Source organism: Serinus canaria, chromosome 3 (genome assembly GCF_022539315.1).
Source record: "Serinus canaria isolate serCan28SL12 chromosome 3, serCan2020, whole genome shotgun sequence".
In the NCBI taxonomy this organism is placed as follows: domain Eukaryota; kingdom Metazoa; phylum Chordata; class Aves; order Passeriformes; family Fringillidae; genus Serinus; species Serinus canaria.
Genome location: NC_066316.1, coordinates 69,076,197 through 69,102,859, shown reverse-complemented (window position 1 = coordinate 69,102,859; position 26,663 = coordinate 69,076,197). Strand labels below are relative to the sequence as shown.

General features: G+C 37.1%; 1 protein-coding gene across 4 annotated transcripts in view; it reads right to left on the bottom strand.

The window, feature by feature from the left end:
• The window catches only part of SEC63 (SEC63 homolog, protein translocation regulator), a 564,354-nt gene that overhangs the window by 505,967 nt on the left and 31,724 nt on the right, over positions 1 to 26,663 (bottom strand). For 2 of the 4 annotated variants that reach the window (XM_050971870.1, XM_050971871.1), the window contains exons 10-18: positions 25,082 to 25,214; positions 23,816 to 23,908; positions 18,961 to 19,115; positions 16,984 to 17,131; positions 15,153 to 15,235; positions 13,459 to 13,518; positions 13,091 to 13,249; positions 12,049 to 12,207; positions 11,135 to 11,236 (exon numbers count right to left, since the gene is read on the bottom strand). In XM_050971870.1, the coding sequence (XP_050827827.1) occupies positions 11,135 to 11,236; positions 12,049 to 12,207; positions 13,091 to 13,249; positions 13,459 to 13,518; positions 15,153 to 15,235; positions 16,984 to 17,131; positions 18,961 to 19,115; positions 23,816 to 23,908; positions 25,082 to 25,214 (1,092 nt within the window). Of the gene's footprint in view, positions 1 to 4,516; positions 5,644 to 6,201; positions 6,307 to 7,178; positions 7,278 to 10,138; positions 10,163 to 11,134; positions 11,237 to 12,048; positions 12,208 to 13,090; positions 13,250 to 13,458; positions 13,519 to 15,152; positions 15,236 to 16,983; positions 17,132 to 18,960; positions 19,116 to 23,815; positions 23,909 to 25,081; positions 25,215 to 26,663 lie in introns of those variants that run through there. The other 2 variants (XM_030235678.2, XM_050971872.1) reach the window with 2 other exon arrangements.

Sequence of the window (26,663 nt, the reverse complement as noted above, 5' to 3'; positions counted from 1 at the left end):
TGATCCAGGGGGACCTGCACAGCTGGGCCATATGGGTGGACCAACAGCTGGCTGTAAATGAAGCAAAAGCTGTCTCATTTCAAGGGACCAAACTGATTGTCATCTGGGCCTCCAAATCTCACCACCCTGTCATGGTCTGTCTCTATTTTACAGCCATTATAACCTAATCTCAGCCAGTGTGATTTACACATAGTAATTAATGGAGCTTCAGTGGTGAGGAAATTGGTCATTCAATTTTAGTTTAATTTACTGCATGTGCATACATTAGGAAGCACCAATTCCATAGCTGTGATGTGGGCACAGAGAAAGGGCTGTGTGCTGGGAAGGAAAAAATAAAACACCCAGTAAACAATTCACCACTGGCCTGTCACAGCTTCTGCTCTGCAAGTCTCCCCTCGATGGGAGCCTAACACACAAATAAACCTGGACATCTCAGTTTGGATGCTTGGAGGTGGAAGGCAAAGTCTCACTGCCACTGCTATCCCATTTCCCAGCTGCAGGAAGCATCACCCTGGAATATTGGTGAGTATGGCCTCATTCTGATCCGTGCTCATGTGTGGGTGTGTTTCCATCAGAGAGGACAGAGCGAATTGATGGAGTTCAGGATGTAAGGGCTACAAAAGATGTTGTGCCTGTGGCATACACATGAAAAACTCCAGTGAAGGAGAACCATGCCTAAAAACCAGGACAGACTTTCACAGCAAAGGCAGTATTGCATTTTCAGCTACCTAAAGTTAAAGGTAGCCTCATACCAGCCTGTACTTTGGAGCACCTACTAACCACACCCCAGCCAAGCCAAAGCAATGCCTGGCTGATCCTCACTGGCCCGTGAGGGACCAGGAATGCCCCAGAGGGATTGGGGCTCTTCCAGCTCAGGGACTACACTGCAGGAGGTACCTAAAATATGTCCAGCTCTTCCAGGGTCTCTCCCCTGAATGCTTCCATGCCATGAAGCATCTCTCTATGTTGCTTGCATAAAAAGAAAAGCACTCACACCTTACTTTAACGTAAAGGTGGATGAATTAAAAACAGTTGTTCAAGGCGGCCCATGCAGCTTCCTTTGTGCTGTTAAATTCCACCCATACAATGTAAATGTAAAGTCTTCCATATTTAATGATTAGAGCATGTATATGGAAGGCTTACACACAGTGAAAGGTTGAAAATTATTCAGTGCTTCCTGATTCAGCACACATTAGAAATCAAATTCTAGGTAGAGCGTATGCAATTTGGCTTTAAAATATTGTTAGCTTTACAATCCATCGTACTAATTAGATTAATTAATAGGTTTCATTACCAGTGATAGTTCTGTTATTGAACTAAATGAAAAATATAAACAATTTTGGCACAAAATTATTTCTACCAACTCAATTGTGTCTGCTGGCTCAAACTGCATCTTAAAACAAAAGACCATCCCGTGAAAGAAATTAGGTGCAACCATGAATATCAATAGATGTATTGTGAACAAATTTGATGTCTGAGCTAGAGTTCAATAGTGAACATGAGCCACCCAGTTCCCTCTTCTCTGCATTCCAAACAAGCATCTGCTTTTATCCAACATTTGGGTGCTCTGCCAAGCCCTCAACAAACCCTAAGATAAAAGGTTTTAAAGATGCTGCTGCCAGGGGCATTTTTACATGTTTCCCTGCACATCATTTAAAACTCGGGCAATCACAGCGTGCTGTGGGTGTCCACAAGGCACCCCAGGTACCCCATAAATCAGCTCTTCAATGTAGGGGCACCCCCATGGGGGAACCACCTCATGCACCTCCCTCTGCAGAGCTTAAAACACAGCTGAAGCGCAGATACCGCCACGACGATCATCTTCTGTACACGCTTGAGCAAAAACTAACACAAAGCAATATTTAAAGCTCAAAATGGACTCATTAACACCGCGATTACCGCTAAGAAAGGAAGCTCTGCCTTCCTCGGGTTTTTATTTTAAAATAAATTCGATAATACACTAATCCCAATATTAAAATGGGTCACCTTTAGCAGGTTTTAAATGGTCAGCAAGGGGGTTGGGGGGAAACAAAACACAGAAAAACATGTAGAAATCAGTAGTTTCTTGAAAAGAAAGAAAATAGATCAAAGAAACTTCCCCTAAGCCCTCTTCCCCTCCAAAAAGGGGGAACACAAAAGTAAACCTACAGCTCAAATACGGCAGGTATCCATCGGAAAAAACCTGGGGTTTCCTAAGAAATCCATGCCCCTGCCTCCCCCTGCTGAGCGCGGCCGGGAACTGCGCTTGCTTCTTAAGAAAAGCACCTTCTCTTCCACCACAGCTCAACGGTTTTCCCACTCACAGGCACTTGCCAGTCATTAAATTATTTGATTTAATATTAATCGAGCATTGCCAACGCTTGGTGGGAGGAGGAGGCAGAAGTTTAAATCATATTACACAAAACACCCAAGAGAAAACATCACTTTAATAACTTCTTTTAGCTACACTTCCCTACTCCAACAAGCAGCATTTAGCAGCCTAAGTCCAACTCAAGGTGGTGCCTCCCTGCACTAACTGCAGTCACAGCAGCCTGGACACATCCTTGAGATGGAGCAGGAGGAGCAGGGCCAGTGGCACTGCATCACTCTCCTGCCTGTCCCAGCCAAGTCCCATTTTTACTCCTTCAAGTGCCACAAGCCCTGAAGGTATTTGCAGCATCTCTGGTTGGGAGGACAGTCGGGCTCTGCACAGTTGCCTCCTCTGGCCTAGAACAAGGGGCTACAAAAAACAGCATGACAGCAAAAGGGCAGAAACAAATCTGTTCAGGCTAAAAGAACAGTAGCTGCTTCCCAGTTATGCTTGAGTCACCATTGCCCAAGGAGTGCAGCAGAAAAGCAGATTTTATTTCCTGAACTTTTTTTTTTTTGCTCTTCATTTACTAGCCCAGAGTTTCAGAACACTTACATAGAAAATTGGCTAGATTGATTCCTAAACCCTATCAAAAAGTGAGGCATATACAACAGTGAATGCAAAATGCTGCTTGTTCCTGTAGTTTTACCCATCCTGGTAAGTGTTATGCAGGAAGGAGCTGATCAATGCTTGAATGACAATTCATATTGTTAATAAAAATAGTTATTAATGGACACACCACACAACAGAAGGCCAGCAACTTAATAATGTTGGGCAGCTGCAGTTGGGTGGTTTTGATTGTGTGAAGCTCTTCAATACCTCCTTGGCCTCCTTCTGCCTCTCTCTTGGGAGTTGTGGTAAAACCATGCACAACTACATAGCTGGTATTTCCACGAGAAAAAGCATGAGCATGGCTTTCTCACATTATCAAGATTTTCAATACCACAATTTTTCTCCTTACATTTTTTACTAAGTTACCTTGACTGTACAAGAGACACACTTTTGAAGTGTGTCTCTTGTATTAGATTTAGCCTTTATTGGCTCAGCAGAATTATCCCCAGTTGGTAGACTTAAAGGGTTATCCCAGCTGTCACCTTCAATCTTCAAGAAACCAGTTCAGTGTTCAGACTTTTTCTTTAATTTTAAAATCATTCCAATGCATTCACATCTATATGCCTTGATCGTTAACAGCAAAATTTAGGGATCAGAGGTCAGAGTGCAGCCCAACCCATCCAGAATGCTCTTATTATCAACTCTGCCTCCTGACTCACCACTCACCTACATTTAACAACTGCAGACTTCCACTAGTTGTTGTTCAGTCATCTTAGCAGTCACCTTGCCTACTTGCTTGAGGAAGAGTCATTAGACTCTTTCCTATCATTTCTCTCACCAGTGCAGTATTTGGCTCAAAAGCCTAGGGACTACAACTAGAGCTTTTGTGTTGCTATTTCTCGACTGTATTTTGCAAGTTAGAACTGGAGTTACAAGGCATCAAGTGTACAAACCATTTAATTTAAACCTAGCCTTCATTCTTGAGTTTGAACATCTGACACTGCTTATGGTTTACAAGTTTTTTCTGCACAATGTGCACTTCAGAAGTACTTTGAAAAGTACCATAATCCCATAAGAACACCTTCAAATTTTATTTGCATCTATTGTAATTACAAAGAATATAACAATATAAATTTTCATTTAAAGTGACAACCCTTTCTAACAAACAAGGTCGCAAATTAGTGTGCACCTATTCTGACTTTGGGCAATTTTTATAGGATGGAATGCTATTCTGTATGAGAATTTGTCACATTTTACAGCACTCTATTTTCATGGTTTAATACACAGGAACAGAAATACATCTATTCCTATGTGTAGAACACTCATAAGTATTTCTGAAGTATAGAAATGCAATATTTCATTTGTTTTATTGAGGGAAGAAAAGGAAGAATCCACCCATGGCTTTTGTTAAGTCTCACAGAATACACTAATAGCCCTGATGCTCTCCTCCCTGAATTTATTCTCTAATTAGACTTGATTTTTTTTTTTTCTTTAAAAGGGGTAGGAACAGAATCACTATCTTGTTTACAACCTTGCAGAAGACCAGGGTAGGGAAAAAAACCCAAAACAACAAACAAACAACCTCAGACAAAGATGCACACTATTACAAATGCAAACAGCCATCAAATTGCCAGTTTATTGATGGGAATTCAAAACTGATACAAAACATGCCCTCGCTGCATGTTGTATTTTACCCTTAAAATGTTTCTGACTGTGTCAGGTAGACTGAGAATTAAGAATATACTTCGGCTTTCAGCATGTACCTTTTATAAAGGTATTACACAAAAGCCACTAGCTTACATAACATGTGGTCCCAAAATTACTTACAGACATTCTGTTTATCAAAAGACTCAGATCTCCTGTTGATCTGATGAAACAAGGGCTTAAAAATGTTTTAAGCCATTAATAAGTATCCTATGGCAGAGTCAAGAAAGTTTATGATTTCCATTATAATTTTGGGCATAAAAAGGCAACAGTCCTAAAAAAAGCAGCCCTCTGGAAAATATGGAATGTGGCAATGGATATGATGCCAATTTGTAATGGTCAAGTTAAGTAAAACAGATTCTTAAAGCTATGAATGATGTGAGCAGTATCACAGCAAAATAGTTAATGAATACCACAGAACCAATCAAGTTTGAAAGTTGAGCAAATGTTGCTTCAATCAACAGATATTTTTAATGTCAAATATACCAAAACATTTTCTAAAATAAATTCCTAATGCAGAAAAATTGATTGAAAGTTTGCTCCTAGCTAACAGTACCTTTTATTTAAATTGGACCCTAAACTGATCAGACAATACATAGCCCACACTTTTGGACATTTATAATAAAAAAGCTTTTATTTTCAATTGAAACAAATGCACCATCCTGCACTTTGAAGGCTATGAGCCATAAGCATATTCCAAGGTGTATCAATGGCAACAGATTTGTTTCACCTCCACTGAGAAGTTACATAATGCACTCTTAATTGGTAAAGAAAATTTAAACTCAGCCTTCTCAAAGCTTCTGTACTGTGTTTCTTGGTTAATTGTACAAGTTCCACAGTCAGACCAAGAGCGTGCACTGTGTGCAGATATCGTAGTCAATCAATAGTATGGTTTAATCGTCATCTTCCTCTTCTTCCTCTTCCTCCTCAAAACTGTCTTCAAAGCCCTCACTGTCTTCCTGGTCCTCATCACCTTCTATTGCTGTATCCCACTGTGGGTGATTTTCTGGCACTGGTTTTGCTTCGTGAACTTCCAGCTGTAATTGGATAAGGAAAGAGATGAGAGGGGAAAAAAGGTTACAGACAATAAACAGCAATTTGGGAAAACAAACAAATTCACACACACAAAACAAACAAGCAACCCACAAAAGAGCAGTTAAAAACACCAACTAAATAACAAAACAAATCCCATCCCACTCCCCAAACCAAAACCAAGAACTGCTTCCAGAAATAAGGCATACCAGATTTTTCCCATTAACTGAATGAATCTAGGACTAAGGAAGTGCAGGGAAAAGGCATGGCAAACCTCAAGGTATAAAAAGCCACAACCAACTGTACTGCAGAAACTGAATAAGCATTAGAAAAACAAGAATTAAAATAGACATGCATGGGAAAGCATCTCAAATTTTAGTCCCATTTAATCCATCATAAAACTACCACTGTACATTAGGCAGAAACCATTTCTAAGTCCATCCTTCCCACTTGTTTTAAAAATAGGACAGGATGAATTCTTATTAACAGGACTTCTGGTGTTTTAATGACCATAAGAAGTAGCTTTCAATGTAATACAAGTATGTAACAGAGTCAAACATCACCTTCAATGGTTTAATCTGGTCCAATCCCATATATGAATCCGATCTTAAATAAACTGTGTACTGATAGTTTCCAGGCTTGCCTGGTGCTGGGAACTTCAGCTCTACCTACAAAAGAGATTTCATACCATAAAGTTTTTACTGTTTTCAAATGACACATTGAAACAGGTACCTGAGGCCTCCAATGAACAATGAATAGAATAATACTATTATTACTATAGAATAATAGAAAGGTTTCGTTTCATACTAGGGACACTTCTTTGAATAACTCTGTGTAATAACATACCTGCAGAAAAGAGCAACAATACCCAAACACAATACCTGCCATGAAAGCTGAAAAATCATTGAGTCACTCAATCAGTGATTTTTTTCTGAATTAGGCCAAGTAACTATATTAAGTACTCAATTTCACCCTGCTGTATGCTAAGCCTCAAAAACCCAAACAGGTTAAAATATTTAGTCTGCTGAAAGCTTTATCTTAACTCTGCTGTTATTTGAAATTGGATGTAACATCTAATTTGGAAGAACAAACACATTAGGTCTTCATTTTTCAGAAAAGTGGCACAAAGAACACTGCCAAAGGTTACAGGTTCAGCAAAGTTTACATGAGCCAAAGCTAATTCATTTGTCACAGTCTCTGCTGTACAGAAAGAGAACACTTAATATTTCTAACAATTTGAATAAATTTAGGAATTTCACTGCTTATAAATACTGCTTTTCATAATCTTTTGATATCAAGAAAAAAATAAAACCATCATATTCCAGAAAGAACTTCAAAGTTGTCTTAAATTACTTTTTCTTTCTCCACTATCAATTTTCATAGTTAAAAGGCACTTCTGTCTTCTTATCAAGAGAGTAAAATTGTTTTCTATCTTAAGAGATAAGTATTAAAAAAAACTAAAATCTACACATATTTGCATACCAGAGACACTTCAACAGAGTTTTGTAATATCCCAGAAAAAACTGTCCAAGTACTTTACCTCTTCCTTATCTTTTAGTGTACAAACGTGGTATGGCATACATATCAACATCTGCTCCTTCCGATCTGCAATATACAGCCACCACCATTCTTGTTTTTCCTTTCATAAAGGGAAAAAAACAAACAGTAAAAAACCACCAGCATTATAGAAGTCACAGAACAAGATGCCCCTACACTTTTGAACAGTCCATTAGGATTCACTGGTCTTTGTAATACAGACAGAAAGGAAAGTTTATGTCTGGTGGCTTTTTAAAACTCTTGGATGTGCATGAACAAAATACATGGTGTACACTGCACACTGAAAGCAAACAGGTTATGACAAGTAACTGCTGGTCTCCAAATGCTTCATTCCATGTATTCAACTTCAGCTACCACATGGGACATGGAACCATCCCGAAGAATTCTGTCCACTGAGGATTAACAAGCAACTTCATGCAATATAAAACAACGTTAGGTCCTTCAACAGAAATCCAACCTGGATAAAAAGCTGAGCATTTAAAGCAAGGAAAGTGTAAAAACAGATAAAGAACTATTCGCAGAAAGGTCTTTTTTCAGGCAAGTGTGCTCTGTCCCACTGCTTTCCCCTCCAAAAAGTGAAATGACATTTGAACACACTGAGATTTCACTTCAAGGAAATGACTCAGTACCACTAAACTGATTGGTACTGATGTTTTACAAATATACACCAGTATATGTACAATATGCCCAATAACTGCTCCCTATCACATACAGGCAACTTCTGAACTCCACACTTGGGAAGCAAATGCTGTTAATATTAGAATTTGAAGAATTTTTGTCTCCACCAGAGTAGTTAAAAGTTCAGTAGTTTTAGATCTTTTTAACACCTCAGAAGCCAGTGTTTGGTGAGCTGAGATTTAAATCATGCATGTTGAAAAAACACAAAAGCCATATTAACTCTTTTTTGCTTTTGAAGTGACTAATTGTTACACTATCACAATCTCACTGAAAAATTCAACCATTTACAACAGCAAGACACACCAACAACTAAAAACTCCGATTAGCACTCCTGAGTCCCAGAACAGAGATATGTAAAATTAACTCAACATGTTAAATACCCATTTTGAAGTGTATAAAAGCAAAATCATCACACTGAAGCATCAGCATTCCCTCATGTTCTTGGAACAGGCACAGAGAATAGGACAAAAACCTATTCATATGCTATTTAGTGCCAGAATGTGTAGAATTCTAAATCTTTCTTACAACTATTCCAAGTGATTTTCTTTAGGAAAAGCCATCCCATGTGATTACAAGGCATAAGTTATTTTATCTGTAAGTTTCAACAGTAAATATATTGTCAATCTTCTTGACAGCTGTAGCAAAGAAGACTCTTAGGCAGTCGAAATGTTTATTTCCTAGCCAAAAGGCCTCTAGGAATAGAAAGATGAACAGTATAAATAGCACAGATGAACAAGAGCTACAGAAGCAAGATCCATTACAGAAATGGCTAATCCATTTTGGGCCTATAAGGACTGTGACCATAACAAAAAGGACCTTCAGTAGTATCAATGTTATTTTTGATTTTACCAAAACATTGTGCTGACTTACTATACATTGTTCTTCAAAAAAAAAAAAAATCCTTGCTGTTAAGAGTGATGGAAAGAGACAAAGATCAAAATCATCAAATGGCTTTTCACAAAAACTAGTAAAAATAACAGCCAAGTTGGGGAAAAATACCAGTGCAAATGCCAACCGTTGATGTAAAGTTCAAAGGACTCTATATTTTTTGGAAATTACAGGAGTGATCCTGACCCTGAAGTGCCATCACTTTTTTACAGAAAGGACAACTGTGCAGGACTGTGAGTTTCCTCTTGCTTATTGGGTGGAATTTGAAGTTTATGCCTGTGAGAATCTGGCAAACTAACAGGCAAGTGGGCAAAACGCCCTTTAACAGATGGGTGCAAGGTTTAGCATGCCAGGGAACCAGTATGTTCATGAAATTGGAACACCAAGGCCAGTTTCTACCTAAAAAATGTCAAAACTACAATCTGTGCAGTTTCTGGACCCATGGATGCAGGAGCAGAAGATAATTCTTTAGGAACCTGCATAGATTAAAGTCACATCTCTGGCAGAGTAATCAACTGCCCCAAAACTTGGATGAAACAGCATTAAGGCTGCCTCCTGAGAACAAGTATTATTATGCTCAGCTACTACTCAAACATCTTTAAGATCTGGAACACAGCATTTTATCTCTAATTTTTTATCTCTGAACTGGCCATGACCACAGTACAAACAATACTCTAAATAACAGATGAGAAAAAAACCAAACCAGACTATGATGGTTTTTTTTCTTCAGATGTTGCAGATCAACTCTATCTGAACCTGCTCCCACTGCAGCTACAGCACAAAGTACAGCTGCATTCAACTTTCATGAAATCAGTGAAGTTGGAAAATTTACAACTGCAGTACCATGAGAGAATATGTGTCTATCTTTTAAGTTCAAGCATTCAGATCAGCCCTAGATTTCTTTTCAGCAGCAAGCTGTATTTAGGTTTTTTATCACAAAACCCATATGTAACTCAGTTACACACAGCTGAAGCTTATGCAGCTCTATACAGAGTAAGTATAAGCAAAGTCTCTGAAAGGACCCTCACTTCAGTAAAAGAGAAAAAATACAAATACTCAGCACCCCTGAGGCACTGGGCATGGCACTTACTGTCTGTGAGCTTCAACTGATGACCAAAGCCGGCTGCCTTCACAGCAAGGAGGTATTAAGACTCTGCAGCACATTTGACATGATCCAAGGCAGCCAGAAGAGCAGAATGCCAGCACACCTTTTTACACTATGCTGGTATACTGGTAGAAGCTGTACTGAGAGATGGGAGTGCACCCACCTGTCAGGAAAACACAGCTTCAAGTTCAGCCATTACAAAACTAGATGTCAGCTAAGGCCTTCAGGAAGACAATTTATTTGCCTTATTGGAGATAGCACAACAACAGAGATCCTAGAGTAGTTCCTTAGTCAGACTGCAAGGAAGGAAAGGAGCTATTAGCCATTTCTTGAACCACTGGCCAAAAAAGAAAATGTGGCCAAATACTACTCCCTCCTGGCTCCAATCAGGTCACCCCAAGGACCTAACTTATCTGCTCAGAACATGAACCCTCCATTTGGAAAAATCTCCTCTTTTTCAAGGTTCCACTGCTGTTAAGGGCTTCTCAGACAAGTGAGTGGCTAGCTGCTAGTCCAAGTAACAACTGATATATCAGGTAATACTTCCAACACCAAAGGCTGCTGACATCTCATCCTATACTGAGTCACCACTCTCAAATATATAATTTCCTCTGACACTCATCCACAGTAGAACTTGTACTTTTTAACTCTATAGAAAAGACTGTTCCACAGTTGGCTTCTGCCACTTCCACACTACACTGTGGTGAAAAGAGAGAGCTTTGCCAACTAACCCCATCTTCCATAGCTGCACACTGTGCTGCCATCACATTGCTGCATTGAGACTTGAAGTCAACCAGTAAGTCAAAACTACCTGCTGATCCAAATGACCCCCAAACTCTCCTGAGATTACTCATAACATAGGAGGGGTCAGGACCTCTCCCAGTAACAAGCACTTGCACTTAGATAGTCACATCTCACAGCAGCCATTTAAGAAAAATATATTTCATGGGTGCACTGACACTGCACCAGGGCTAACCCATGACAAATGTAGAGTTAAAAACACCCAAAATGTTTCACCTTAAGTTTTATACAGGTTTGCAAGCCTCTGGGAACTGAGCAGAAAGAATAATGAAGAAAAAGATTTTAGAAAAATATCTGAAAGTGTTTAATTTTTAAGTAAAGACTTTATAAAATTAGTACTAATTTTTTTCCCAGGTATTAAGCTTTTTAAAAAGCCCAATATTTATAGTAAAAATATAAATGGATCAATTAGTTTATATTATTATTAATTTTCATGTTTCACAACTGTAATGTTTTTTATTACTGACCTCAGGAAAAAAAAGACTGTAAACAGGATGTGTTATCTTTGACTTCGTTTCAAGAAGGGCTCGCTCCTTTCTCTGTATACTTTGCTGTAATTCTTGCCACTCCTGTCAAAGATAAGGTTAAAGAATTACTGGGCACTAACCATTTTTTGAATTAAAAAGACAGAAAATGGTCCATGAAAATGGTACATGTGACTAGCTCTCGTGCAATACTAAACATTATAAAGAAAAAAGGCAGATCTCTGGGGTTTGCACACATTCGTCAAAACTCAATTCTACAATACTACGTCTAAACACTCTCTACCTCAGCCGTAGGAGTCTTGGTTACAAGCTTGATGATTCCTTTCCCATCAGAAGCCTAATCTCACCCTGTACAGGTCATTCAGCTGTCACTCAAGCCTTTTATTGTAAGACTTACGGTGCAGAAATCATCTACCACCACAATGTTTCACTCTGTTACACTATTACAGTTTCAGACACATAATCAGACAATTACTAGCATTTAATAAGCAACTGTACAAGTTTGTTCAACTACTGCATGCTTAGTATGCACTTTGCAGCATGCAACAGCCACTGCCCATAAAGAACACATTTCAAAGAAGAGACTAAGTCACAAATCTGCAGCAGATAGTAATCAAATTAAGCTGAAAGAAGTATTTTTTCTCCTGAAGTTTAGCCATTTTCTCATGTCATTTCTACGTTTTCTGACCATGCTAAAAAGACTCTCCGCTACTCATTCTGGAACAAACTTGCAATGACAAAGCTCTTATACCAGAATGAGGTCTGAAAACCTCTGGAGAACCAGTATTACTCCTTCATCCTAGTGTTGACTAGCCTGAGGGATTGCTAGAGGATTAAAATGCATTTTCTCTCAACCCCAGAGGCAGCACTACCCTTCAAGGAAAAGTAAGGCTTACAGCTTCATCATCTTTGTTTTGCTTCTCGTCTTGTTCTCTGTCAGAGTCTCTGTCACTTCCATCATCTTTTTCACTTTGAGAGTCCCTGTTTGTTTCTTCTTCTTCAGATTCACTTCCTTTATCAGAGACCTCCTCCTCCTCTTCCTTCACAACGACTTCCTAATGGGAAAGAAAAACATACACCCAACACCTCTAACTTAGTTTGTCTGCATTACTGCAGTATACAGAATTCACAGCGCCTGCCTTTAGGCTGGGCCGCACAATCTACACGCTTCTTGTGTCACAGAGTTCTGTCTCAGTGAACATTAATCCTTTCCACCTTGTTCACTAAGAGGAGGACAGAAGCCATTTTCCCTCTCCATATGCCTCTCCCAACAGGAATAGGAAAAAACAGTATTTGATTCCCAGACTGGCTGTCCCATCTCTGCAAGTGTTCAAGGCCAGACTGGGCGGGGCCCTGGGCAAACTCATATAGCAAGTGGCACCCCTGCCCACGGCAGAGGGGTTGGAACTAAATGCTCTTTAAGCCAAATGATCTTTCAACCCACACCATTCTATGACTCTGGTACTGCATTTCATAAAGTCTTAAGAAAATTACAGAGAACTTTAAAAAGTACCTACAAGACAGACCAAGAGGTGGACAAAACACCATGCAGTGGGAGCATAAAGTTACTAAAGCTACTTAATTTACCAGAACAAAGTCTCATTTCAGTTTTCACCTTTAAAGAAAAAGTAGAGGTTACAGAACAATTCACCTCCAAGAAGGCAGCATAACAAGAACAAATAGTAAGAAGAGACTATGAAGCCACATTTTTAAAACATTTGAGCAGAACTTTCAGTGGCCAATGCAAACATTACCATGGTGGTTCCCTGATTATTTCACTAGTAAATGTTAAATGTAGAGAAAACAATTGATATTTTAGAAAACACACTGCACAAAAGCATAAACTGAAACAAAAGAGACAGATACAAAACCCTCCATCAGACTACAAGTGATAAACTTGTGAATAAAATTAGAAATATCATTGAATCTGTGAGCTACCCCATTAGCTTGTTTTTGCTTCTGCTGTTTCTGTGGTGGCAATGAAGGTGGCACAGGTTTCTTTTTCAATGGCTTCTTTTTCTTTGATTTTGAAGCTTTCTTGGTTCCTTTATTCTTTTGTTGCCATCCTTTGCTCTTAGCTTTGCTGGCATCTCCTTGCTGCAGGAAAGCAGTATTAAAATATTTATTCTGTTCATAAAATTTCAGTCATCCAACTGTACTTTAAGCGTTTTAAGCTGAAAACCAAAATTACAAAGCACAGTTCAAAGGACACTTCAGTAGGCATTTCTGGAAAAAATGCTTGAGAAGTGCACAATTAGCAATTCAAGATCAGAAAGAATTAAAAGGAACATTCACTCTTCACTTACCCCATCTTCTGCTGGTTGCTCTTCTGCTGCACATATAGACTGTTCCTTTTCAAACACTTCCTGGTTGGAGAAAAATATGAAAACTACTAATGCCTCTCTGTACCAAGAGCAAATTATTACTTCATAGTTGAACTTGAACTAAATCACCTTAATCAGGTCTGAATATTTTACTCATGGCAAATTCTTTTATCAGTGACAGACACAACAGGGGATTAACAGATCAAAATTAAACACTAGTTCAAACATTTGGTCTCAGATTTTTCCATCACTTGTATTATAAATAAATTTAATAGCAACATGTCACCTTGTTCCAAAGAATCTACTTGTTTTATAAAGCACAGAAATCCTAGATCACAAAAGCAAGCAGTAGTAAAATGCTAATTCTCCTCCAGTTGTCAGAGCATTAAAAACTTCAACAGCTGCTCTGCTACTCAGGGACACAGAACAACAAATCAAACCAGAAATGTGAAATGTTAAGACACAACACAATGTTAATATACTGTAGACTGAGATACCTCTCTGTAAATGGATTTTTTAATGGCATTTCTTTCTTCAAAATATACTATATGCCATTAAAAAAAACCCACCCAAACAAAATAGTCACAAGGAGCTGTTGTATATAAAGATGGCAAATAGGAAATACTACCACAAAAAACATGCATCATACAAAAGGCTAGCTCTTTTTTTGTTTTACAGTCATGTGTTTCTATGCCAGACTGCCTAGTGGAGGTCACACAAGAAACATCTTAAATGAATCTTCTATATGCTGTTAGACGTTTTAGTTTCTAAGCACAGTTCAATATCCTCATAATTTTCAGTTTCCTTTGCCATTTCCTTTTTGCAATTCCAGCATAGGGATACAGTGCTTTTACTTTCTACCTACTGCACCCTCGGCTACCACAGCATGAGCACATGAATCTCTCATATATACAGATCTTCTGCTGAACTGGCTTCAACAGTCTGATCTCACCTGCAATACTCAGGCTTGTGTAACTTAGAGGTGTAATTCAGACCTTCTGTTTACTTAGACAATTATGTCATTAGCACAGATACAAAAATTGACATTGTAGTCTTTGACATGTCAAAGCTTGTTTAGGTTCCGTGTATTAAAGTTTTTTGTTCAAAGAAAGCCATTAATGCATTTTAAGCTTGAAAATAAGCACAGGTCAGAAGTTTAACTGCTAGGGTATAGTACTGTTTTGGTTATGCCACACTGTTTCCTACACAGCAGTCCATGCTCTTCATGTGACACTGGTGTACCTCCTTTATATTAAGTTACGCATATTCGGCATTCCGCTGGACTGTGTTTCTTTCTAAAACACCCAAGAGATTTGTAACATTATGAGCCCACATAAAGCAAAATCAAACACTGTCCTGAGGACCTGAGTGAATATTTTATTTTAGTTCAAGAACCAAGTTTCTGAATGTCTCTTTTCCTGTTGTTTACAAACCTCAGACCAGTATCACTTGCTGTATTCTTCTACCGTTCCCTAGACAACCGCAATGGGTCAGACTGAACTTTGATTTTATTCCAGGAAAACTTTCTTATTCGAAACAAGACCATAAGGACAGATAAGGAGCACAAATTCTCAATTTCAAATCTTAACCTCACAGTTATGTTTACAAAACAACCAGCCTTTTCACTAGCGTACACCCACAGCTATCATGAAAGAACAAGTATTCTTAATACTTACTGCCATGGTCTGCCTTGTTAGTGTGACCAGAACAGTGACAAGAGAACCCACTGTGATGTTGTTGCTGTCTTCATCATCCAAAACTAGTGCAAAAAAGAAAACAACACATCTTTAAAGACTTCTTTAAAGCCTTTTTATCCATTAAACATTGCTTCTGCTACTTCTAAATGTAAGCATTCAAATTCCAGAATTTTTAACAAAAAATACCTTTAAAGTATTATTTAATAAGTCTCTTACAACTTCAAATAGACTATCAGAACGAGAGCTGGTAATTCAGCAACGTATAAAATTGCAACAGTGAGTTTGAAATTTTAATTGCATGAAAGTTGGAAAATTCAAAGTTATTGCTGCTGTGGGAACCATAACCCTGTAATATTGTGCATTATATATTAAAGTATAAAACTTCAGAAACATGAAATATCACACATGACCAGAGGGACCCTGTTATATTTGTTCTGGGAATCATAATTTTCATTTTCCTGACTTTCATATTATTAACAACTCAATTTCAATGTCACATTAACAATCATGCATTTAATTATTTTTTAAGGAGAAGGCAAAGGAAAATAAAAGAACAGAAATGATTAGTTTAACTGAAACATCAAACAAACCCCACAGGGGAGCCACTGAGGAGTTTATACCTCCAACCTATAAAATGGAGAACGTCTCAGGCAGGAGAGGAATAGAGTTTTATTCCAGTGTAGACATTTTATTTATTCCCCTCTAGTCCCTCCCTGTGAAAGCAGTTTTACTATTCACTTGTCTTATATATTTTATATAATGGCAATGCTGAGCTAAACAGAAAAGCATCTAGATGGTTTAATCCTTCACACCACACTGGAGTGCAGCTGTGTGACAAATGAAGACCACAGGCAGGAAAATGTTTGTCAAAATATGGGGAGGTAATTCAAGATTGAATTTTAAGCAGATTAACAAGATTGTATACAATCCTAAACTACAATAACATAAAATTTTCTGTGTAATTGTTTAAAAAACTAAACAAAACAACACAACATTCAGAAACACCAAAATTAGCAGACATTTGCTTCCTTAACAGATATTTCTTCTAACATTTGCTTCTCACAGGGGACTACACATAAGCCAAATTACAATCAGGCTCCCCAAACAAAGCATATCACATTTTGAATGCGATCATTGCTATCACAATAAAAATGTAAACCAGAAACAAGAATTAGAACAGACTTTCAAGTATCACACATTTACTAGCACTGTTCTTCTACAAAGAAAAGGAGACCACAGAACCAATTCAGTTCCCACTGCAAAGCTGTCTAACAGGAACTGCTTATAATATACCAAATCTTCAGAGAGGGAGAGCATTATACATTCACTGAAATAAAACGTAGCTAAGCATAGTTTGTACAAATTCTGCCAGATATAAAAACTACACCAGGATTATCACAAAGGAACCCCAGAGGAACCTCACAAATGCTGAAGAAAGGAACCTGAATACTGAAGAAAGCTGAGCATAAATTCTGGAATAAGTGTAACTGTTTAAGATAGCTAATAAAAGTGGTATTCGAACCAAAATTCCACATTGCTCATGAAATATTAAAACCAAAAGATGAAACTTCAGGTAAGCTCATGTATGAGAAACTACTGCTGGCTTGGGAATACATGGAATGTTTCAATGTACTTTATCTCCTCAGACTGTAACTCTCATGCACAAGAGCCCACCACTTCAAAGATGTAATTTCCAGGTCACATAGATAGCAGTGAGTTGTGTTTCAGCATCCTCCAAAAGCTTACTGCCAGCAGACTATCAAAATGTCAGAAGAGTGACATACACAGAACAAAAGGACCTCCCACTCACCCTGTGGTTTTATATCCATAGTGACATATGGAAAGCTGCCAAGGACAGCCATAACTTCTTCATATTTCTTGTCTTCTAGAAAGTGCAGTAAATTACGACGATCTGAGCCTTTCAAACTCACCAAATCCTGAATACTTTTGATTTTATACTGAAAAGAAGAAGAAAGGAAGTCCCATGGTAGCACAGAACACAGTCCACAAATCAGCTCTTCATAATACATCACTGTCCCCACATCACTGTACTAATATACACACACCATTAATTTGTTCTTATAAAAAACCTCACACTTTAGGAAACTAGCAAGAGTATGTTTTGAGAAACAATAAACCAAAGAGTTTGCACTCAAACCTACTAAACAGAACTGCTCTAAACACTGGTGTGTTCTTCAGTATGTCACCCCTTAGAAATGGTTCTTTATAGTTTCTTATAAAATTGTTACTTCAGCCAGGTTTTCCAGAAAGTTGAGCTAAGAAATCTTACTAACAGTTTTTATTTAGATAGAATACCTCAGTGCTTTCAGATTTACATTAGCAGAAACTACCAAATACAAGTTTAGGGGGTTTTTTGTACTGAACTGCCAACAAATCTAAATCCACTCCTAATATCTGCAGAGCAGAGCTAAAAGGATAAAAAACCCACAAATTATTACCTCACTGTTATAAATGCATGTACTTTATTAAAAACAATTTCATGCATCCAGGTAGACTGATCATACTGCCAATCTAGAGCACTGTATTTTTAAAGAACTCGATGCATGTGATCCTGTGAAACTAGCCTTAAAAATTAAGGCTAGTTTCACAGGATCACATGCATTGAGTTCTTTAAAAATACAGTGCTCTAGATTGGCAGTATGATCAGTCCCCCTCTTTCACAACAAACAGAGGTGGGATTATAACATAGCCAAATTATTTGCTTTTCACTTAGCTACAATGCTCATGTCAAAAAGTACATCTGAAATTTCTTATTTTCTCATTTGTTCCCTGTAGTTTAAGACTGGATTTAAAAACTAAGTCTTTAATGACACCTGTAAAAGAATCTTTTACTTTATTCAAAGGATATGACTACTTGAATATTTCATGAACAAGCATCTTCAGAGAGGATTAAAAAAATGCAATACCTAAGAATTCTTAGTCTTGACACTAACACAGAAGCATTTAAACACCCCCTAAGGCTGTAGTTAAAGTGAAACAAAAATTCCATCAGATAAAAAGAATATTTTCAAGATTCATGCAAATTAACCACTGTAATAAAACTATCAGAAAAGTCAACAGTTTTTAGTAGAAGCAAAGGGCTGTTTTCAACTGTGCCTGGCATTCCCAGAAGATACACTAGACTCAAATGAAGAAGCAGGTTGAAATGCAGAGCCAATTGGTAAAGAAACACATGCAGGTATTCAGACAAGACTATTCTTTTTCATCCTTAGTTCTATAAATTCCAACACTTACCCAACTACAGTTACATTGCAAAAGCTTTATGAGACACATTCTTTCACACAAAGGATCACAAAACCTGAAATGCCTCCCACAGTAACTGATTTTTTTTTCTTTTATGAACTCCTCTGTGTAAGCTTCCAAATATATTTTCTATCAAAGTACATTAAGAACAATGTAAAGTCAAATAAGCCCCCCCCACCATCCCCAGAAAAAAAAGCCCCAGTAGGATATTCCAGACACATTCTGAAAGAATATTAAATAGGAGATAGAAACTGTTTCTGTGGTTTCTTAGGTCAACACAGACTGATCTTTTACACTTACTTATACTTAACAGACCTCTGACCATAATTCCCACCTCCTAACTGAGAGGGATTTTTGAAAAACCAAAAGCAGACAGAAAATCTATCTGTACTGAGTTCCTTAAAAATAAATCTATATTTATTCACTTAGTTAATTAATGACCTTATTCCCTAGCCACAAATAGGTAAAAGAAGTAGCATATAGCATTTTAAGAGATTACCAAGTAACATTTGTATTTTTATACCTTTTTATGATTGGAAACTCTTCTCAGATTGTCCTCTTCAATGTGAGGCAGCTGTAAAAGGGGAGACTTGAACTGCTGAAGTCCCTGGACTGTCATCTGGGAAAGCTTCATACAATTTTCCAAAGATCCCAAAGATGGAGCACGGAACTCCCTTTCTTGGGGAGAATGAAACAAACAACACATTTTTTAATTTTTTTTCTTCTTATACTTTTCCAATGTACACTTGTATTACAGAAAACCTTATTTCCAGTCCACCAAGCAAAAGAAATACTGAACATTTTAAGATGTCTCTAATTAACTAGACAGACTTTTTACCCTCACTCCAGCCACGCAGACCTGCAGACATTTTCCTCCCTCTATTCAGGATGTCCTGAACACTAACATGGTCTGAGGGAACAACTACACAATACATCTGTGTAAATATTATAGAAAAAAAATTCACCAATTCAGTTTAAAAAAATGCAGCATCAAAACAAACTTATTTTATACTTGTGGGTTTTATGTATGTGTATATAACATGTTTAGTGTATAATTTATTATAATTTATCCTTAAACATTAATCTTTCACAATACATTATTTATATTATTTCCATCTTGAGAAATTAACATTTAGGTAGCAGCCTATGACATGCAAGAAGGAAACTATATTTATAATTGAAGCTAAGCAGAGTGCCTTATATTATGTTAGAAGGCAGTAAGAAGAGCTATAAAAATATCAAATGCATAACTTAATTATAAATAAACTTATTGGTTAAAAGGAGTGTGTATTTGGCTTTTCTTATAGAAATTACTTAAAATTTTTTCATATTTTAATGTACAAAAAGACCTACACTCATAATTAAAATGTTTACAAAGTAGGCAAGGAGAAATAAGTCTTAGCCAGAACAGAGCAAAACAAAAAAAAAAAAACAAAAAAAAAAAAAAAAAAACCCCAAACACGCTTAGCAATTATTAATCCTCATCACAACTGCAAAGAAATGGAAAAGCAAAGCAGACACAAACTGCAATAACTTTGTTTGACAGCCATTCATTCATAAATAAAACTTCTCATAAACCCTGTTTAGAGAACTCATTTCAGACCAGTTCTTATCTTGCTGCAGATTTCTAAGCAGCTAGGAGGGCATAGTAACTGCACATGGTAGATTCACTGTTCCCTCTGCTTCAGCTGCCCCTCTGCTCTTTAAATTGTCTCTTCACTAATTACATCTAGCTACAAATTACACCAGGCTATAAATATCATCAGCTATCAAATCAAATTCCATGGAAGGACATGTGACAATTATATGCAACGCAAAGAGAAGTAGAACACACAAATGGAACTACCTGGCTAGACACACAGGTAACTAAGAAAGATGTAACTTCGACTTTAAAAAAAAATTTAGTAATGGAAAGATTAATGTCCCAACCAAGTAACAGTACATTTACTTTCTATCTTACTCAGCTTCCACCTCCCTGATAATTTTTTGGCTGCTGCTGCTAAGGAAAGTCACAGGATTTTTTTTTTTTTTTAAGTTAAAAAAACACTGCAGACCAAGTCAATAAAAGAATCCTAAATAATCTCTGACAAACTGTCTTTTGCAGGAAATTCACCTAGAGCTTTGAGACCACAGAGCACTAGTCAGAGTAGAAAATATTCTCTTTTTTAAAGGACTGACTCATCATCCATATGACAGTAGAAAAATATTTTAAAGTTGAGAAGTATGATCTTGGTTTCCTGAAAAGAACACAGGTCTTTATGTTCCCTGAGAGTGGACTTGAGGACAGCACAGCTTTTAACATCCCCCAAATGCTCCTACCACAAAACTGATGTCACTGCTGTACCTATTTTGACAGCTTCTGATTGTAAAATTGCGCAATACAAGATGACCTTTAATGTAAGGTTATTAAATTGACCAAAAATAAAGAATCATAGAATAGTTTGCATTGACCTCAAACATCATCTAGTTCCAACCCCCTGCCTTGGGTAGGGACACCATCCACTAGACCAAGTTGCACTAGACCAAGTTGCTCAATCCAAACTAGCCTTGAACACTTCCAAGGATGGGGCATCCACAGCTTCTCAGACAACTTGTACCAGTGTCTCCCCACCCTCACCAGCAAAGCATTTCTATCTAAAACCACCCTCTTTCAGTTTAAAACCTACACAGGACATTAAAGTAGTCAATCCCAAATTTAAATACGAATTTTAGCTGCTTGGCAAGGACTGGCATACAACTGGGTCAAGCCACAAACTCTTTATTACACTGCAGCTTCCAACCTGAATTAAGGAATGTGCTTTGACTGGACAGCTGAACACATGCCTAACTTCGGCAGACACTTACTGGAGCACATCCCATGTTTTTGGCAGCAAACACCTCACTTGGCAAGGCAGCTATCTACTTATCATACTTAAGGATGATCTCAAGGAAGCCATGAAAATAATTTACATCTGCTGGCTCTCAGGTATCAGCTAAATAGCCCCAGAACAATGGATGCAAGCAAGGGATGCCACAAAGCAAAGTGCCAAGCTTGAGAAGATTCCTATCAAGTGTCTTTCTCCAAAAGACCTGATTACAAGGTAAGCATAAATTGCTGGAGACATTTTTAAGCTCCTGATAGCAACAAAAACATTTCAGAATATTTAAAAGACAGGAATTCAGCACAAAATGAGGCTTCACGTCCCACTATCAACTTAGGTTTCACAAAGTATGATTTGTCCCCAAAATATTTCTTTAGATAGTATTAAGACATGCCATTGCCTTTGTACGTTCATAGAGCTAGGACTGCTGAAAATTTATGACTAATTGGAGCATGTGATCCTTTTATGTACTGTGTCAAGGTTGATTTAAGTGAAAATTAAAACTAGCCCCAAAACCAACTGCAGTTTAGTTTTAAGTCACTTAAAAATATGGTGACAAATATAAACTTAAGCAAAGCAGTCTCTTAAAATTTTCAATACCTAAGTTTAATTTTATTTATCTTAAAAAACCCCAAACAACACAAAACCAAACCAATGCCACCTTTACAAATTCCAGTTATTTCCCAGGGCAACACAGCTCCCTCTACATGCACAGTCACCAAAACAGGGTAAATGCATTACATTTGTTAAATAAAGAGTAAGTTGTAAAAGTAGTGACTTCACTATTGACCAAAGACTGTTGGGTACCACCTTCTCTCTAACACCATGGGCTGAGAGCATTGGCATGGAAGCAAGAGGAAATGTTTGATTGCTTGGTACAAATTTCTGGCTACTGCCACTTTCAAACTTTGGAAATAATTTTAAGAAAAGCTGTTAGAGAAATACCAGACAAGTCCTCAACTCTACCTATGATACATACCTACTTTTTTCCCAAATCTAGGGAAGTAATTTCTACCCTACATAATGACAGCTATAAATTCTCTTCTGCTTTCACAAACTGATTGAGGCTGGAAGAAATAATGATAAACCCTGGAAATTGTTAGTGGTAGAGGTTGTTCAGATTTGGTTTATAAATAACCATTTCACATGCTAATAGAAAATTAGTTTACAGCACTGTATTTCAAAATACTGTCTCCTTTTCTTTTAATTTAAGTTAAAATCTAAAGTTCTGGGAACTTGAAAGCAATTTATTAAGAACAATGCATCTATAAATACTTATTTTACAGTCAGATTAAGAAAGTATCTCTGTGTATATTCAGAACTAGAGGAAAAGAATACAGCTACCTGAAGGACATTTAGGTGGCAAAGTATATAATGCCCTCTGTTCAGTATCTTATTTCAGCTTTTACAAGAACTATTGGTGTTTCTCACTTTTCAAAGACTTACAGGTCTGTTGCATAAAAAAAGTTTCTGCCTGTGTTATTTTGGTTTCATTCTGCACAAGAGAAAACAACTATTTGCTAGTTGACTAATATATAGGCCATCTAAAAATGTATTTTTCAGAGCTTTGAAGTATTTTACAGTATCACAGAGGTTCAGGTATTTTATAAAACACTATCCAAATTTAAAGAAAAAATAATCTAAGCTAGCACACAACATCCTTATCTGCTCACATCCCCTCTCACACTTTAATTTGTTATGGAGCACAATTTCCAGCACCACTTGCAATAGTTCTGGGAAGTATCTTCCCCAAAACCATTACTAGGAGGCTATCAATGCTTATTAAAGGAGTTTTGGTCTAGTGAAGATCAACCAGTAAGTATTGTTTGATAGCAAAAAAATGGTGACCAGTTTGACATAAAAAAATGCCTTGACTATGTTTGGTGAAAAAAAGGAATGATATCCAAGTGTTTGCTTCCTTACACTGCAAAGAACCATCTTCTGAGTAACTGCCTGTTTACAGTGGGAAAAAATGCTTAAATATTGTATTTCAATTAAATTATCATTTCTGTGGCAAGACATACAGCTAAGCACCTGCCCCTACAACTTCAGAATAAAATAGCAGGTAAAGAGCATAGAATTCTGATATGGAGAAATATGAACAAATATCAACAAATAATGGCAAAGAAATGATCTAAAAAACAAGAGGCACTCATAACAGGAGAGAAAAATTGTTGAAGTGCAAATGGAAAGAACACAAGTCTTATACTAAATGCTTTGCTACTGAAAATGAACCACATCTTCAAGAAAAGGTTTTCAACTGCAGTTAAGGAGAAACTTTAATTGCAAAAATTACAAGCAGGACACACACACTCAGGATTTCAGAGCAGAGCTTGGCGGCAGCAGCAGCATTTCAATCCTCAAAACAGAGAACTCTCTCATTACAAAAAGAGCAGCAGTGCATTTAGGCATTTCTAAATATCACAGGTTAAGTCTCCCACAAGAACCAAAGACTTTATGAAGTATCACAGTGAAAAACATATTTACTGGTTTTAATTACACAGTTTCTTTTCTTACCTTCCCTGCTACGAGCCATTATTATTAGCTGGCAGATCACATTAATCATTTCTTGAAGTAGTGCAGGGCTCTTCTTAAGGATAAACTGCTGATCTGCAAGATACAACTGGCTGCAATTGTGCTATATACTTTTAGGAAAAACAATCAGTTTACATGAACTGCACCATTTAATGCCATGGTCCTCACTGCTATTCATTCTTGTATTACCAAAAATGCCACTTTATTCTTACTGACATATCCATCTGTAATATTCCTTAAAAAACTAGAAAAATGAAAAGTGCTAAGAGGAAACAAATTTTGTATACCAGCTTCTACACCAAATGAAAAAATTTTTATTAGATCCATCTAAAAAGAAGCAACAGGATGATACAATTTATTAGTTATATTAAAAGTCACATTCATTCTTTAGGTAATCACAAGTTAAAACTAGGATTTTTAACTTTAGGTGAAACACCAGTTTTGCAAAAAACATTATTTGCAACATAAAAAATTTTCTGAATGCAATACTGTGAAGTTCTAAGTACAAACAGTAACTAAGAAATATGAGATATTTTCATGACTTTTTAAAACTGATTATTTTTCTTTTGAAAGAAACTGAAAAATCTGAAGCAAAGAATTTTCCCTGATTTGTTGGTTTGTGTTTTGATTTTTTTATTTCCATTAAAATGTAGAACATCTCAACTTTGTTGGTCAGCCTAGAACTATGGCTTTCATGGATGAAACCTAAGAAATGCATTTAGAAACATTTCAGTTTCAATATTTAAAAGTATTAAAAATTCCAAAACATACACCAAAGCTCACAGGTATCTGATATTTAAAGTTCTTATCTTGTCATCTTTACTTCACATAGTGGGCTAAAAACCTCCAAAAATAAATACACATGGAAATGGTATTGAGAGCAGCATTATGCTGATCTTGGACTTCTTTGCTCTGAAAAGCAAATATACTTCATGTTTAACTTTTTATTCTATTATAAAAATCAAAAACAATTTATAAGCCATATTTGCAGCCAAAAGCCTTAAAGAGTAAAATATCAGTATTGCAGGGCTGTCAGGAGAGTGAAGAAATGCTAAGTAAATGCTCTGAAGGGTCATTAAAGTTGAAAAATTAAACAGCTTGCATAGAGACTATTGAGTAGAGATCCATTCAACTCTTTCTAGGACAAGAATCAAAAGTACTGTAGCATTTAGCAATGCTTGCATCATAATAATAATGCAGCATCTTGCTCTGTTTCCAGTAATATCCAACATGGGGAGAAGCCATTACCTTCTTCAAGGACCTCAGGAACTTGCATCCGGGCAAGATGGGTCAACAGCAGAACTCGGGCTTTCAGACTGTAAGGATAGGTGAGAGGAGGCTCATTCTTCTTTAAATTGATGCCACCAATTTCTCTGATTAGCTAAAATAAAACAGTTAAACAGCTATTTTATTGCAAAATACAAGCAAATACAGGAGAAGAGTTCACAAGGGGAAGAAAGCATGTTCACAGAAGCAAGAGTTTAAGTAACTTTTTCTTGGAAATTTCTGCAGAGATTAACATTAGCCATCTTTATTCAAAACCCAGCTCAAAAAAGTTTAGATGTGTCTCTACAAACCTTTTTTCAATGTGCAGATAGGTGGGTTGTAAAGATTTGCATGCAATAAACTTGTCTTATGTAGTATTAAGTGAATTTGTATTGACAGATAAATATTTTTAATATCTGATTTTATTGCTAAGGTTTATTAGATTCCACCATATTTCTAAGGCATTGAACTTAATATGCACAAGCAACAGCATCACCTTGAGACCTTTGCCCCATCTAAGACATAGCAAACTTCCCTAGGAATAATTTCAGGTAAAACAGGAAGGAGCCTTACAAGCCTGAAATTCCTGCTAGGCTGAAGACCAAGTATTTGAACTTCATACACCACACCATCTTGAAAAAAGCATGGTGTTCTTTACTCAGGTTGACCTTTCCTGTTCCCCACAGGACCAAGACCCACAGTTCAAACAGGTCTGAGTAACAGTAGCTCAGGTAAAGTACCATTAGTACATGGCCCAGAAGCTTCACTTTTTAAGCTCAAAAATTCCAAACTCTTAAGACACAAAGAGAACTTTGGGTATCAACAGCTAAGCTACACCAACCAGTCTTTTCCCACACTTGAAAAAAAGATCCTCTGTCTCTGTGCTTATAAGAAACATGTAAGAAGCTTCTTATAAGCACATTCTAGTCTAACCCCGGGATCAAGAGCAGTAAAACTTTGAAAAGAGAATTTTGTGAAAAATGGGAACATTGATCATGGCCCCAAAAGCAGTAGGAGAAATTATTAGCAATACCCTTCTGTGTTGATGCTTCAGTGAATTGTTCTGCCATATAGTCAGAAAAAAAAACACAGATGACACTGAGTACTGGACCTTCAGAAAGGGAACAAAATCTGTCATAAAATGCAAAGTCATGCACTTGCATACTAAAAGAACAGCAGCTTGGAGATGGGAACCTGTTAGCTGGAAAACAGAGACACCTAAGATGGGGAAATTCTGAAAACTTACTGATCTCACTCTAGTTGTACTAAACCACCATAAAAAGCAGCTGTGGAAAAGAGTATGGTGAAAGTTATTCCCTGCAGAAATACAGGAACAGTGGTGCCACCAACTAAGGCACTGTCAAGATGTAAGAGTATACTGTGGACAATTCTAAGCAGATAAAAAATAATGTAAAATTTAGAAATCTATCAAATGGGAACAGTACCCTGTTCAGTACACAGCAGGAGGATCAAAATGAGCCTTTTGGAAAAGAGAGGCATGAAAGACAGCAGTTTTTCTAGTTTTGCAAAACAAAGACAAAAAGATGACTAATGGGCTATTGCT